The sequence below is a fragment of the Myotis yumanensis genome, unplaced genomic scaffold (assembly GCF_028538775.1).
Source record: "Myotis yumanensis isolate MYYU_CA2020_CCGP unplaced genomic scaffold, mMyoYum1.0.hap1 SCAF_16, whole genome shotgun sequence".
NCBI classification, from domain to species: domain Eukaryota; kingdom Metazoa; phylum Chordata; class Mammalia; order Chiroptera; family Vespertilionidae; genus Myotis; species Myotis yumanensis.
This window is the reverse complement of record NW_027223767.1, coordinates 17,543,999-17,557,277: the sequence shown is the minus strand read 5'-3', so window position 1 is coordinate 17,557,277 and position 13,279 is coordinate 17,543,999. Positions and strand designations below refer to the sequence as shown.

At 57.6% G+C, this 13,279-nt stretch overlaps 1 protein-coding gene across 9 annotated transcripts in view; it reads left to right on the top strand.

Annotated features, from left to right (window-relative positions):
• RAP1GAP2 (RAP1 GTPase activating protein 2) overlaps positions 1-13,279 on the top strand; it is a 197,691-nt gene that overhangs the window by 169,151 nt on the left and 15,261 nt on the right. For all 9 annotated transcript variants that reach the window (XR_011468465.1, XM_070394805.1, XM_070394803.1 and 6 more), the window contains 3 exons: positions 3,845-3,916; positions 4,394-4,480; positions 5,892-6,026. Coding sequence is in view for 8 of the 9 variants with exons in the window: in XM_070394805.1 (XP_070250906.1) it covers positions 3,845-3,916; positions 4,394-4,480; positions 5,892-6,026 (294 nt within the window). In the remaining variant the exon portion in view is untranslated. The remainder of the gene's footprint in view (positions 1-3,844; positions 3,917-4,393; positions 4,481-5,891; positions 6,027-13,279) is intronic.

The following is a 13,279-nucleotide window of genomic DNA, read 5'->3' as shown; positions in this document are numbered from 1 at the left end:
AAAGCCTGTCATGCTGATGGGAAGCTCTGAGGCCCGGAAACGTTTCCTGTGTCATAACTTGGGCCAGTGCTGGTTCTGGGGGTTTACGAAGCCCTAGCGCCTCGGAGCCGTCTGCATGAAGTATCCATTTTGCTGGAGGTTTTAGGGAAAATAAAATGAGGCGATATACTTGCTATATCAGTGCAAAGCCAGACAGGTTAAGTGCAGAATTCACATCAACTTTAAAGCCAAGTATGAGGCTTCAAAAAACCCCCACACCAACCAACAAATACACAACCAAACGAACCCCGCACCGCTCTGCTGAGGAGGAGAGCCGATCTCCTTCATGCCCACGTCCATGTTCATGGCCTCCTGTCACTGAACGGTTTCAGCCGAAAAGGTAGAGAAGCCGTGGTTTGGGCATCTCCCTGAAGGCTCACTTGCTTTGACCGAAATGGACGAACAGCTGCTGGATTTGCTAGTGGAAGCAGATGTTGTTCACTCAGTGCCTACTGTGTGCCAGGGGTGGGCACATGCAAGTGACCTTCAGAACCAGCCTTCAGGGAAGAGAGAGAAGAGCTACTGCTTGGGATCCCCAAAGAAAGGTGTGTGATGGGCGAGAGGCGGGGAGGCTCCCAGACCCGGCCAGGCAGTCCCGTGCACGTGCATATGCGTGGCTCGTCTCGGAGGCTCCCAGACCAGGCCAGGCAGTCCCGTGCACATGCATATGCGTGGCTCGTCTTGTCTGCTGGGCCTCTGCTGGCCGAATGGGCCCTCTTGTGGCCGTTTAGCATTTTAAAAGTTTCTGATAGGAAGTGGAGCTCCGCTGACTGGCTTCTCCACTTTCCCAAGAGCTTAGGACAAACAGAGAAAAGTCAGAGGTCCCCAGATCGGCACCCCACCTCCAGCTGTGATGCTAGAAGTCTTTACCAAGTCTTCCCAGCCACGGCCTGCGGTCCGGGTAGAAGTGCTTCCCTGAGAGAGGTGGTGAGAAGCAGGGAGGTAGGCCCCACAGGAAGAGCCGGGCTGGTCCCCGGATGTGGGACCTTGTGCTCCACCTGTCAGGAGAGCGTGGAGGTTGGAAGGCAAGATCTGTGAATGGGGCCAGGAAGGCAGGGGTCAGGGAGGGAGACCAGCCTTCCAAGGTGCTCCCCAAACCTCCGTGAACCCCAGGTGATGAGCAGACTGAGGGGGACCTGGTCAGGTGCCTCAGGGGGTCCAGGGTGGAACGAGACCTTAGCTGACGCTTACAGGCTGAGGGGCTCTGGAAAAGCAGGTGAGGGAGGTTTCCCCGGGCTCAGCAGTGCCTTGGAAAGCCCCTCAGGGAGGACAAACAATAGGAGAGGAGGGGAGGGTGGGGTGGGGATGTGCAGGAAAGGTCCCGGGCCTAGAGTCTAGGAGCCTGGGGCTCTGGTCCTCTGACTGTGACCTTGGCCAGTCCCTGCGCCCTCTGGGCCTCTGATTCTGTGTGAGATGAGGAAGTTGGGCTAGACAACCTCAGAGTTCCTTCCAGCCCTGATGTGGTCGGAAGGGGCAGGGGGAAGTTGAGAAACAGGTGTGTGTGTGAGACGGATAAGAAGTGGTTTGGGGAACTGTGTGGCACCCCAGTTGCCCTTTATTAGGTGCACTTAGTAGGGAAAAGGCGGCGTCGCCTTGTCCAGGTCGGCCTGTGGTCGCCAACACTGAGCCGTCGGAGCAGGCGGGAACTTGGCTCCAGAACCCGGGTGCGCGTGAAATGTCACATGGGATTATTCTCCAGGCACAAGTTTGGTCCCTATCCTGCCCGGGGGGAAGGGAATGCCAGCCGAGCCATCATCAGGACTCCCTCCTCCTCCTCCTGCCTGAGCCGCCCTGTGCCTGGCCCCTGAAGTCCTGCCCAGGTCTCAGGGGTCTTAGGTGAAGCCGATCCTTGGAGAGGGGTCTGCGTGTGCCCCCTTCCCCTCACTGCCGTCCCTGGCTCCAGCGACCTGGGCGGTTCTCTGAGGTTTCCAGGCCCCTCGTGGGCGCCAGCCTGCGAGGTTCCCACCTCCTGGCGCATCCTCGTTCCTCACAGGCCCCGGCCTCTGTCCGCTTTCCAGCCTTGCAGAGTCTCTTCCCCGGCGTAACCGGCTGCCTCTGAGCCCTGCCCGGCCCCTGCTGGGCGGCCTGCACGGAATTTAGAAAACAGGAAGGTGGAGCTTCTGCTTTCGGCCCAGCAACCCAACCGTCCCCAAGAGGCGGAACAACAAAGGCCCGCGCTCCGCTGGAAAGGGGTCAGGAGAGGGAGCACAATGGGGACGGGAGAGGAATGGCCGTCACAGGAAGGGCCTGTCCCCTCTTTTCTGACGTGGCTGCTGCGGCGGACTTGTCTGTCTGGACACGGTGGATTTCAGAACATACATGAAGCCATTTGCCCAGTCAGCACAGCCCACGCGGGTGCACGCCTGAGAGGGGTGTCCAGGTGGGAAGAGCGAGGGCTAGGCCTGGCCTCCGGCCTTGGCCCAGTCGGCAGCCGGTCAGGAGCCTTCCCACCACCCCCTCCCCAGGTCCTGGCTCTGGGGGTGGAATTCTTGACTTGTGCCATGGCGCATGGAGGGTGGTGGTGGGGAACTGTGTTTGGCAGCTGGAACCAGCCAGAAATCACGTCAGCAGCCCATACCCCGGTTCCTGACTGTGGTCGCTGCCGTGTGGGCCCTGCCGACAGCTTTGAACTTGGTACTGACCAGCCCTCTCCACTCCCTTCCCCTGCGGACCCTTGGCCGGGCCTTTCCTTGGCCGGGCTCCGAGCTGCCTGCTCACCCTGGCTGGCCGACTCTCAGCATCTGCCCTACTTCACAGGCCAGCAGCTGGCGGTGGGCCAGGGCCGCGCTCACGTCAGAGCCGCCCGCCTGGGGAGGGGAGAGGGCAGATCTCCAGAGAGGCCTGCAGCCTCGTGGGCCGAGGACGGGTGAAACCAGGGCACCTGCTTGCCGAGGGGGAGATGGAGGTATGGGGCCTGTCCCAGGCCTGGGGGACCCCACACAGAACATCTGGAGGCTCTCACTCCATTAACTCGTGCCGCCAGGCTGGCCAGAGGTGTGCACCCACCCAGAGCCTGGTACCCCCTCTGCAGCACGCAGCACGCAGCTCACCTTGATGTCCTCCACCCCCACTTCCCAGCCTGGGCCACGCTGTTGGTTCAGGCCTCACCCCAACTGCCCGACCCTGTGTGTGTGTGTGTGTGTGGAGGGGGGGGGGGAGGGGGGGGTCAGGGCTTCCAGACGCTCACCCGCCCACTGCACAGGAGCTCTCCGGAGCTCCCAGCTGCAGATTCCTGGCTCGCCTCGGCGCTGCTGATTCAGGCGTAGGGGGGAGCCCCTGCCATTGGCATTTCTTGTTTAAGCACTTGAAATGTGGACAGGTTGGGAGCCAGAGCTGTGGGAAGAACCCCAGAGCAGGGTCTGGATTCTCTGTTCTTCTCGGTGGCTCATCCCCTGTGTGCTTTTGGGAGGGTCACTCCGAGTCTCTGGGCACCTGTTTCCTCACCAGCGAAGGAGGGCTAATAATTCTCACCGTGCCTCGTCCGTGGGCTAATAATTCTCACCGTGCCTCCTCCGTGGGCTTCGCATCCCAGGCAGTGCGGCCAGGAGATGCGTCCTGAGTGCTCGCACTGCGTTAGAGTTGGGGTCCCAGGCTCTGTGCCAGGCTCACGTCTGGCCTCCAGCGGTGCAGACGAGCATGATGGTTCCATGCCATCCAGCCCACTCCTAGGAGCTCTGCCACGCTGGCCGTGGCTCCCAGGGGCAAGGGGAGGAGGGGGCGAGATCTGCGGGAAGTGGGGCCGCCCTGGGGCCAGGGCACGGCACGTGGACCTTCCCTCCTGGCCCACACCGAGGCTCTGTTTCAGGTCTCAGTCACCGCGCGGGAAGACGTGCCGGCCTTTGGCCCACCTCTGCCCAGCCCCCCTGTTTTCCATAAGGTAAGACACCCTCCCTTCTGCTCCTCTCACAGCCAAACTCCAGGGTCCCATGCCTGAGTGGCAGGGGTTGCAGTGGGGCCGAACCTGGGCGGGGACGTTAGCCCGGCCTTTATTCAGCAGGGTTGGGGGGCTTTACTTGGGGTCTCCCCCACCTCTGCTCCTGCTGCCAGCCTGGCCTAGCACAGGGTCTCGTTCAGGGAGTCTGAATTTCTGCTGAAAGAAGCGTTTTTATACCAGGAGCCTGGGGCAGAAGTCGCCTCCAGGCACGGAAATGCCACTGTGGGTGTGGAGGGTTGGTTTCCCAGGACCCAGGGAGCTGGTTTCCCTGTTGGCATCGTAGCAGCTGGGCTTGGCCTGGGCTAGATGTGATCCAATGTCTGAAGGGACTTTCAGGGGCGCTCCTAGACCCCCCCCTCCCCCCCCGTTCTGCCTGCCCATGGTGAGGCTGGGAGAGTCCCAGAGCTGCTTGTCTTCCAGGGCCCCGAGTTCAGGGAGTTTCTGCTCACCAAGCTCACCAACGCAGAGAACGCCTGCTGCAAGTCGGACAAGTTCGCGAAACTGGAGGTGAGAACGAGGTTTCTGAGGTCTTCCTCCTGCCCTCCTGTTAGCCAGGCTCTGCCGGGGTCTGTTCCTGGAGGGGAGAGCATCGTCTTTGCCCCTCGAAGTTGTCAGTCCTGTGCTGATACAAGAACTCTTCTTGTGGAAACTAAGTCCAAATTTCAGGTCTAGTCAGCCATTCACCAATCGTTTATTGAGCACCTACTGTGTGCCAGGCTCCGTTCTGTTTCCTGGGACACGAGCATAAATGCGACCCAGTTTCTGCTCATACAGAGTTCGCAGGCTGGTGGGAGGGGCCATTGCTAGAGGAAAGATACTGTTTGCCAGCCCTGAGCCCTGTTGGAGGCCAGTAAGGGCCTGTGACTCAGGATAGTGACTGCCTCTGCCTGTGGGGGTCTAGGAAGTATTCAGGGAAGGCTTCTCGGAGGAGGTGGCCCTTCTGCTGCTGAATCTGGGAATCTGATGAGCCGTTTGCCGGGAGGAAAGAGTGGGGAGGCTTATTCCAGGCATAGGACAGCCTGAGCAAAGAAGAATCAGGGCAGAATCAGAGCATGACTTGGTGAGGGGGTTCCAGAGGGTTTAATGTGGCCTGAGGGAAGGACTCGTGGGGGATGGGATGGTGGGGACTCAGCTGGAGACGTAGGTTGGGTCATATCAAGAAGGGATTTGAGCTAGAGGGGATGGGCCCTATTAAAGGACTTAGGCAGGAGAGTGATGTTTGCTTTGCATATTAGATGATTACTCTGACAGTGGTGGGGAGGGTAGATTGAAAGGGAGGAGGGCAGGAAGGGTGGCCAGTTAGAAGCTATGACAGGAGTTCAAGAGAGACGATGGCAACTTGCTTACCCCAGGCACAGGGGGAATGATTTGGGGAAGACCCGGTGGACTTCTGTATTAAGGGTGGGGGGAAGTGGATTGGTGGGGTGGCTCTTAGGCCTTCAGCTGGGCTCTTTGCTGACAGGCGACCACTGGGAGGTAGCTGTGCCAGGGACTGCTGATCTGGAGGTGCCTGCGCAGGCTGGGTCACCGAAAGGGCCAATCCCTGTCTGAGTGCATGGCGCCCCCTGGAGGTTGTACAGATGGCTCTGGAGGAACATCTGGATGGAGAGGAGCAGTGGGCAGTACATGGATGTGGAGCTTGGGGTAGAGAACTGGGCTGGGCCAGGAGTCAGGTAGAGCTGGCGGGGTGGGGCGGCCCAGCGAGAAGGGGCAGCGGGAAGAGAGCAGAGGGCTGGGCACTGAGCTGCAGTGTCAGGTGCGACATTTGTGAGCGTGAAGCCCAGCCTGGCCTTAGCTCACTCCGCCACCAAGATGCACTTGGCCAGAATAGCAGCCCTCAGCCAGGCGGCTGGAGCCCCCTCTGCTCTCAGTGCCTGCTCCACAATCTCCCCCCCCCCCCCCGCCCCCCACCTCCCAGGACCGAACGAGGGCCGCCCTCTTGGACAACCTTCACGACGAGCTCCATGCCCACACACAGGCCATGCTGGGACTCGGCCCGGAAGAGGACAAGTTTGAGAACGGGGGCCACGGGGGATTCCTGGAGTCCTTCAAGGTAGGGGCACAAGAGCGGCTGCCGACTGCTGTGGCAGGGAGGGTTGGGACAGACAAGGGAAGAGGTCCAAGATCCACATGACCCTGACCCCAGAGCCCCAGTGCCGGCCAGATGTGGCAGGACCAGCAGGGGCACTGCAGGGGTTGGCAGAGGACAGGGGCATCAGGAAGTGTGAGTGGTTGGAGCAGCCAACAGTGTCTGCTGCATCCTCACCTTCTTCCTTGACCTGGATCCTCTCTCCTCCTGCCCCGGAGTCTGACAAGTGGGGCTGAGGGAAGAGTTAGCAGGAGAGGAGCCAGTGTAAACCAAGAACACTCCTGCTTCCATCTGCCTCCTCCTGTGTTCAGGGCGCCCAGGGCAGAGTGGCGGGAGCAAGGACACAGGTCTTAGCTGTCTTCAGCAGCTGGTGTGGGGTTCCGCAAGGATTTTTCCAGCTGGCAGGGCACTCGAGGACCTGGCCAGGGCCAGTGTGATGGAGTTAGAGGCAAGTCCCTGTGGACTTTGCAAAGGGAAGAACTTTCTAACCAGAATGAGCTGCTAAAAGAAGTAGTGAGCTCTCTGTCCCTGGGAGTATTCAAGTGGAGCTGGGACAGCCACTTCGCTGGCCTGGCATAAAGAAGATTCATTGTCACGTGCTTGCCAAGTGCTTGCTGGTCCACACAGCACTTACACCCAGCATCTGATCTGAGCTGGCTGTCACCCTGTGCAGTTGGCAGAACGGGCCTTGTTACTTCCACTCCCACACAAGGGGACAGCATGAGAGGCCACAGGACTGCTCAAAACCTTATACCCACTGTCTGGCCAGTGTGGCTCAGTGGTTGAGTGTTGACCCATGAACCAGGAGGTCATGGTTTGATTCTTGGTCAGGAGGGCACATGCCCAGGTTGTGGACTCGGTCCTCAGTAGGGCCCGTGCAGGAGGCAGCCTATCGATGATTCTCTCTCATCATTGATGTTTCTCTCTCTCTCTCTCCCCCTCCCTTCCTCTCTGAAGTCAATAAAAACATATTTAAAAAAAAACCCACAAAAAAACCTTACACCCGCTCAGAGGCAGCAAAGCCTTGTTTCAAACCCGGCTTTTCTGGTTCTTAGTCAATGGTCTGCTGATGGCCCGCGGCAGAATGATTTATAAAGCTACCGTTTTGGGGACAGTGTGTGGGGCTGGGGTTGGACCTGCCTGTATTAGAATCCCAGCTGTGTGATCCTGGGCATAGTCTTTCAAGTCTCTGAGCTACATGAACAACACAGGATGATCAACGGGACCCGTGTCTTGGCATTGTTGGGAGAATTCATGGAAATAGTCCCAAGGGGTCGCATGGCCCGGAATACAGTCAATGCCCGGTGAACGTGTGAGCTGTTAGCATTGCCCTGTAAAGTGAAAGCTTAACACCCATCATCCCTCTAAACCAGTGGTTCTCAACCTTCCTAATGCCGCGACCCTTTAATACAGTTCCTCATGTTGTGGTGACCCCCAATTTCATCGTTACAAATTGAACATAATTAAAGCATAGTGATTAATCACAAAAACAAGATGTAATTATATATGTGTTTTCCTGGTCTTAGGCGACCCCTGTGAAAGGGTCGTTCGACCCCCAAAGGGGTCGCGACCCACAGGTTGAGAACCGCTGCTCTAAACTCTCACAGCTGCTCCCTACGCCCTGTGCAAGGCTGGGATTATGGGTAGAATCACTGATACCCAATTTTAATAATTAGGAGTGTAATTTTGCACGTGAGGAGACGGAGACTCGAAGAAACAGAATGATTTGTCCCAAGTCACCCAACAGATTCGGGAATGGAAGTGTGTCTGGCAGATTCCGAAGCGTGTGTTCCCAGTTGCCACATGACACCGCCTCTGGGTCCCAACTCAATTAAGATTCCACCCACCAGCCTGGCCTGGGCAAGCCTGGGGTCGGCCCCCCTGCCAGGCAGCCGCACAGAGCGCAGGGCAGGGCCTGCTGGCCCCCAGGGCCAGCTGCCGAGATTCCTCACGCGGGCGCAGGCAGGAGCCTACTGCGTGTCCGGGCTGGTGGGAGATTCCTGGGACATCTGTCTCAGCCCTGATGGACAGTGGCGGCCAGGGTGAAACAGGAGGAGCTGAGATCCAGAGGAAAGGGGTGGGGGAGAAGAGGGACAGGGGAGGGAAGAGGGAGCCAGGGCAGCTAGCCCGGCAGAGGGAGGGGTGAATGGGAGACCAGGGAACTAGGAACACCTCTGTGGGCTCCGCCCCACATCCCAGCAAGGGTATCGGATGCCCCCGGCTTCCGTGGCAGATGTCATGATCCACGACTCGAGCTGTTGTTGACTGCAGGCTTGTGACTTGTTGCTTTCAGTTTTGCAGGTTTCTCTCTGTCTCTTGGAGTTAACAATAGTTTTTTCAGTTTTCAAATATTTCTATAACCTGGGAACTCCTGCAGGCTGTGCACACCAGGCCCACGGTGCCCAGTGGATAAAACGGCCCGGCAGCGACCTCAGGTTGCCGGTCTAAAGGACAGTGACCCGAAGCCATTTCCCAGTCCCCTGCCTCTGGGCCGACTCCAGCGGCTTGACTACCAGGGTTTCCAGAGAGGGAGATGCTCCAGGCCTTGACCATTCCTTGTCTCTGATCCAGAAATCCAGAGAAGTTTTCTTTTCAACCCTAAATCCTCCCAACTGTAGGCTGAAGACAGTCCCTCCTACCTTCTGCTTCCGCCGGAGTCTGAGGTGCACTGTGGGGTGAGGGAGGGGCCGTCACGGTCAGTCGCGCAGAGCAAACCTTCCGAGCTCTGCCGGATAGGAGTAGCTGTTTCCTCCTCCCCGTCGGGACCAGCTCTTTGCCCTGTGCGTTCCGTCGTTGCCTTCGGTGGGTGTCCCTGGCTGTGGTCTGCCCCAGCCCAGGAAACTGCCTTTAGTTTCGCTGTCTCTTCCCAGGCACCTTGGACGGTGCTGTGGTGTCTGAATTATTGGTGTTCCATCTGGGCCACCACAAAGTCCTTCTTGCAAGGAGAGGGGCGTGAAATGATTCCAGGAAGAGAAGTTGCAGGTCCTCTCTCCTTTCTGTCACAGTTCTCGTCCCACAGATGCACAGAAACATAATGGAGAAGTCCCAGGGCTCACAGCGACCCCAGCCACCCATCCCTGCCTCTGTGGCTGTTCCCTCTCCCCTACAGCCCAGGGCCCTTTGTCCCTCTGCCTGGAAGCAGACCCGTCGCTGCCCCAGGCTGTGCTCCGGGCTCCTCACACCACTTAGAGTAGCTCTTCTCTTCTTCACGTCTGTCCATCTGGCTTCCGTTCATGGGCGGTCGGTTTAGTGTTTCTTCCATGAGAAACAGAACAGTGGGTTCATGGGCGCCTGGACCTGCTTCGGAGGAGCTTGGGGATATTCTCAGGAACCCTCCAGTTCCACAAACACTGACACATTTTGCATTTTTACTTAGCGAATGATATAAAGAAAATGTATTTCCAGTTGAGATTAAACTTTTGCAGCGAGACTCACAACCGAAAGACACGAGTAAGTAGGCAGGGGCCAGTGCAGCCGGGGGCCACCAGTGCTGGGGGTCTGTGGACATAGTCTGGCAAGAATAGTTTTATTTTAAAAGCATATATATTAGTTATTGTTGACAATGTTACAGAAGTCCCGCATTCCTCCCCCTATCGCTCTCCTCCACCCAGAATACTTTTCTTTTTCAAGGAGCTGTGTGTTACTCACCTTTGAAAAATATTGATCTCTAAACTGTTGTTCTCAAATGCCGTGCTCAGCCACTGCCCGGTGTTGAAGTTTCTGTTGGTCCCTGATAAAATGGACAGGAAAAGGGATGCTACTTGATGTATCAACATATGTACACATAGCCCGTGTGAGCCACATTTTGAGAAACCCTGAGCTAGCCCAACCCCCTGATGCCCTCATCATGCAGAAGGGGGCATAGAGGGCCGAGGAGAAGGTCACCACCAGCCCCAGATCTGGGATGGCGGAGAGCAGGAGTGTTGGGTGAATTTCTCCCAGCCTCTGAGGGGCTGGCAGCCGATGCGCTGGTCTGCTCTGACCCCTAGTGGCCGGAGCGCAGGTCTGCAGGTAGCTCCCGCAAAATGCTCGCAGGCTGGGGCCACTCATGGATTGGAGCTCTTGTCGGTCTGAAAGGAGACGTGGAGGGATATTTCCTACTCCCGCCAGCCTTCCTCCTTTATTTGTGCTGCCAAAGGGGCAGAAGACCCTGTTCTGGATCTCAGATTCTTCCGATTAGGGTGCCGTCACAGCCGGCAAGAAATTAGCATCTTTCCGTAGGCCCTGGCCCTGCCTCTGTTGCTCGCTTGGTACAGATAAGCATGTGTCCCTCTAGTGTTATCCTTGCGCATTGGGTCCCCCAAGTTGAGTTTGTTAGATTGAAACAACTCACAAACCCCATTTGTAAAGAAGCAGGATTTGTGGTCGGCTCAGAGGAGATGTGTGACATACGCAGACGTGAGGGAGTGACTCCATCCCTCGTTTCTCACCCCCGCAAAGGTGTGCTGAGGGGAGGGCTGGGAAACCGTGGTGACTAAGGGTGGGAGACTGAACTGGAGGTGACCAGCTTGGAGGAGAGCAGCTGAGGACAGACAGGGATAGTGGTGTGACGTATGGAACAGACTAGTCCATGACGCCAACATCTGGAAACGGTAAGATTCCAGCTTGGTGCACAGAAGATCTTTTCAAAGGCCAGGCTGTTCGTCCCTGAAGGCAGTGAGCAACGCATCCCTGGGCAGATGCAAGCGGAGAGGACAAGAACTGTGGCCTGGATGTGCAGGGCTGAGTGGAAGAGGGGCCGGGTGGTCCCTGGAGACCTCCTGATGCCCCGGCAAAGGCTTCGTGGGCCTGTCCTCTTCTCTCCTGCCTCCCTCTTCCCACATCGCCGCCCTCCGTCCTCTTCTTCGCCCTGCACCTGACTCTTCTGACCGATTTGAAAGGCTAGTGTGTCCGGCTCTACATCAGATTGACGTGACATACGTTAGACCATGTCACTGGGTGATTTTGTCCAAATGGAGCATCGCTGTAGGGTTTCAAGGTAGCCATCATCTCTCTTTTCCCATCCCTAAGAGTGGGGGGGGGGGGGGGGGAGATGACCTTGAGTAAGCAGGTGTCACGCCAGGGATTTGTCATCCATCGTGTCATCCTCGCGTGGGGACCATCACCATGCTGTACGGGGGAGGAGACTGTCTCTGAGAGGCTCACACACCGTGCTGGGAAGAACCAGGAGTCAAGCCCCGCACCTCCCTGGAGTTCCCTGCCAGCCACTGTGTCCTCAGACTTACCCCACTGACTCAGCAGCACCACGGGCCTTTGAGGCGAAGAGTCCTCCCTCATGTCAGGGAGACGGAGACAACGTGGTTTCTAATCACCCTCAGCCCGTCAACCAGTTGAATTATATGTTCAAGCTGGGCTGCTTGTTGGGATCCTTTCGTCTGGAGTCCAGGGTCCTGGGTGTGGTCCTGGTTCCATCTCTTACCTTTGGTGTGACCTCGGCAGTCATCTGCGTTTCAGGACCTTTTCTCTGTGTCTGTCCTCTCTGCGTCTCAGGGCTGGAAGGATGCAATAAGATCACGTGTGAAGCTCAGTGGACCAGCTGCCATCACACAGGGCTCATGACGCACATTTAGTTTTCTCTGCAAATAGACCGTGAGAAAGCATCCGAACATGAATGATTCATTGACGTGTCACAGTTGATGACGGCGGTGGTGGTGGCACCAATGGAATGGAATGAGGCCGAGTTGAGGGAGCACTTGAGTCATTTGGGGAAACTCTGTTTATCCAAGGACACCTCGGAGTGGTGCCACACCTCCCTGCCTTCAGTTTTCTGAGGGCACATGGCGGAATGAATGGGAGGTGCTGGCTGTTTATCCATGTTGCGGACACTGTTGCTAGGTGACTCTTCTGTGGTCTAGAAAGAGAGAGAGTTGATGTCCCTCGAGGGGGCGTCTTCGGCTCAGACAGGCCAGGCCCGATGAATGCCATCAGGGGTACACGGCTGGTGGGCTCCCTGCCTCGTTCAAGGGGAGCTGGCCTCCAGGGCCATCATCTTTGCAGACGGCCCTCCTTCCTGAGTCAGCTTCCTCCCCAGGATAGAAAGGCAGGCAGGGTGCGGTCCTCGGCCACTCCTGAGCTTGGCGAATTCCCGACCGTGGGGAGAGCTCCCAGGGGACCCGAGATTTGGGTTGGCAGCATTCCCGCTGCTTTCTTGGGACTACCTTTCCGTAGACTTAACGCTTCGAGGGAGGGAAGGGCAGCCGTTCCACGTAGGTGGGCACATGGAGCTCGAAGGCAAACACGTGTGGTTCCGTGTGGGTGTGAACCAGGTGAGGGTGGGGGCTGTGTCCCACGTTTGTCCTTCTGCACCAGTGTTCTGAAGCTGAGGTTCCGAGAACTTCCGAGGGGACGTTGGGCCAGACAGTGGCTCTGCCAGCAAGGAGCATGGGCGGGGTTGGGGGTGGGGGTGGGGGTGGGGAGAGAATGGCACTTGTATGTGAGCAACTAGTAATGTCTGCATCTGTGAGTCTTTGCATGTGGCTCTGAGGCCGTGGGGGCCCGGACAGCTGGTTAACACAGTGGGAGCACCCACGGGCTTGGGCCTTTTCCATTGCCCTAATTTTAGGGATGTCTTGTTTCCCTGCTGCCTGAACACTCCTTGGAGGCAGGGGCCATGTCTCATACGTCTTTGACTCCCCTCCTGCAGTTCTCCCAGTTCCTGGCAGGGCTGGGCACACAGGAAGCACATGACAGATGCTCGCTATTAACAAGAAGAGCAGCCACATTGGTTGGGTACTTAGTATGTGCCGGGTGCTCTGCTAAGAGCTTTATAGGTGTGGCCACCTGGCCGCATCATCGAGGGACTGAATGAGTGGTCAGAGGGAGTGATGTGAGGTTTGGGGGATCCCGGAGAGAAACTCCCCTTCCTAGAACTCGTGTCGTCTCTGAAGGCCGTCAGGACCAGGGAGCATCGTCCACATGGTGGGTGGAAGCCTCTAGGACTTCCCGTGTCAGGAAATCCTCCCTTGGGTCCGGGTGGGATCTGTCTGCCTCACTCTAACCATCCCCTTGGGTCAGGTTCCAGAGCAACGCAGGCGGCCTGCAGAGCCCTGCCAAGCAACCTGAGAGCAGCCGGCACCTCCCAGCTTGCTCCCTGCTGTGGGCACGGCAATCTTCATTTTAACTGTTCTCATCTTTGCATGCCTGGGACCGGTGGCTATCCTGGTTGTCCCCTCCTGGACACTGCACTGTGTACAGATGGGTCCTTTGTCCTTTGGTGG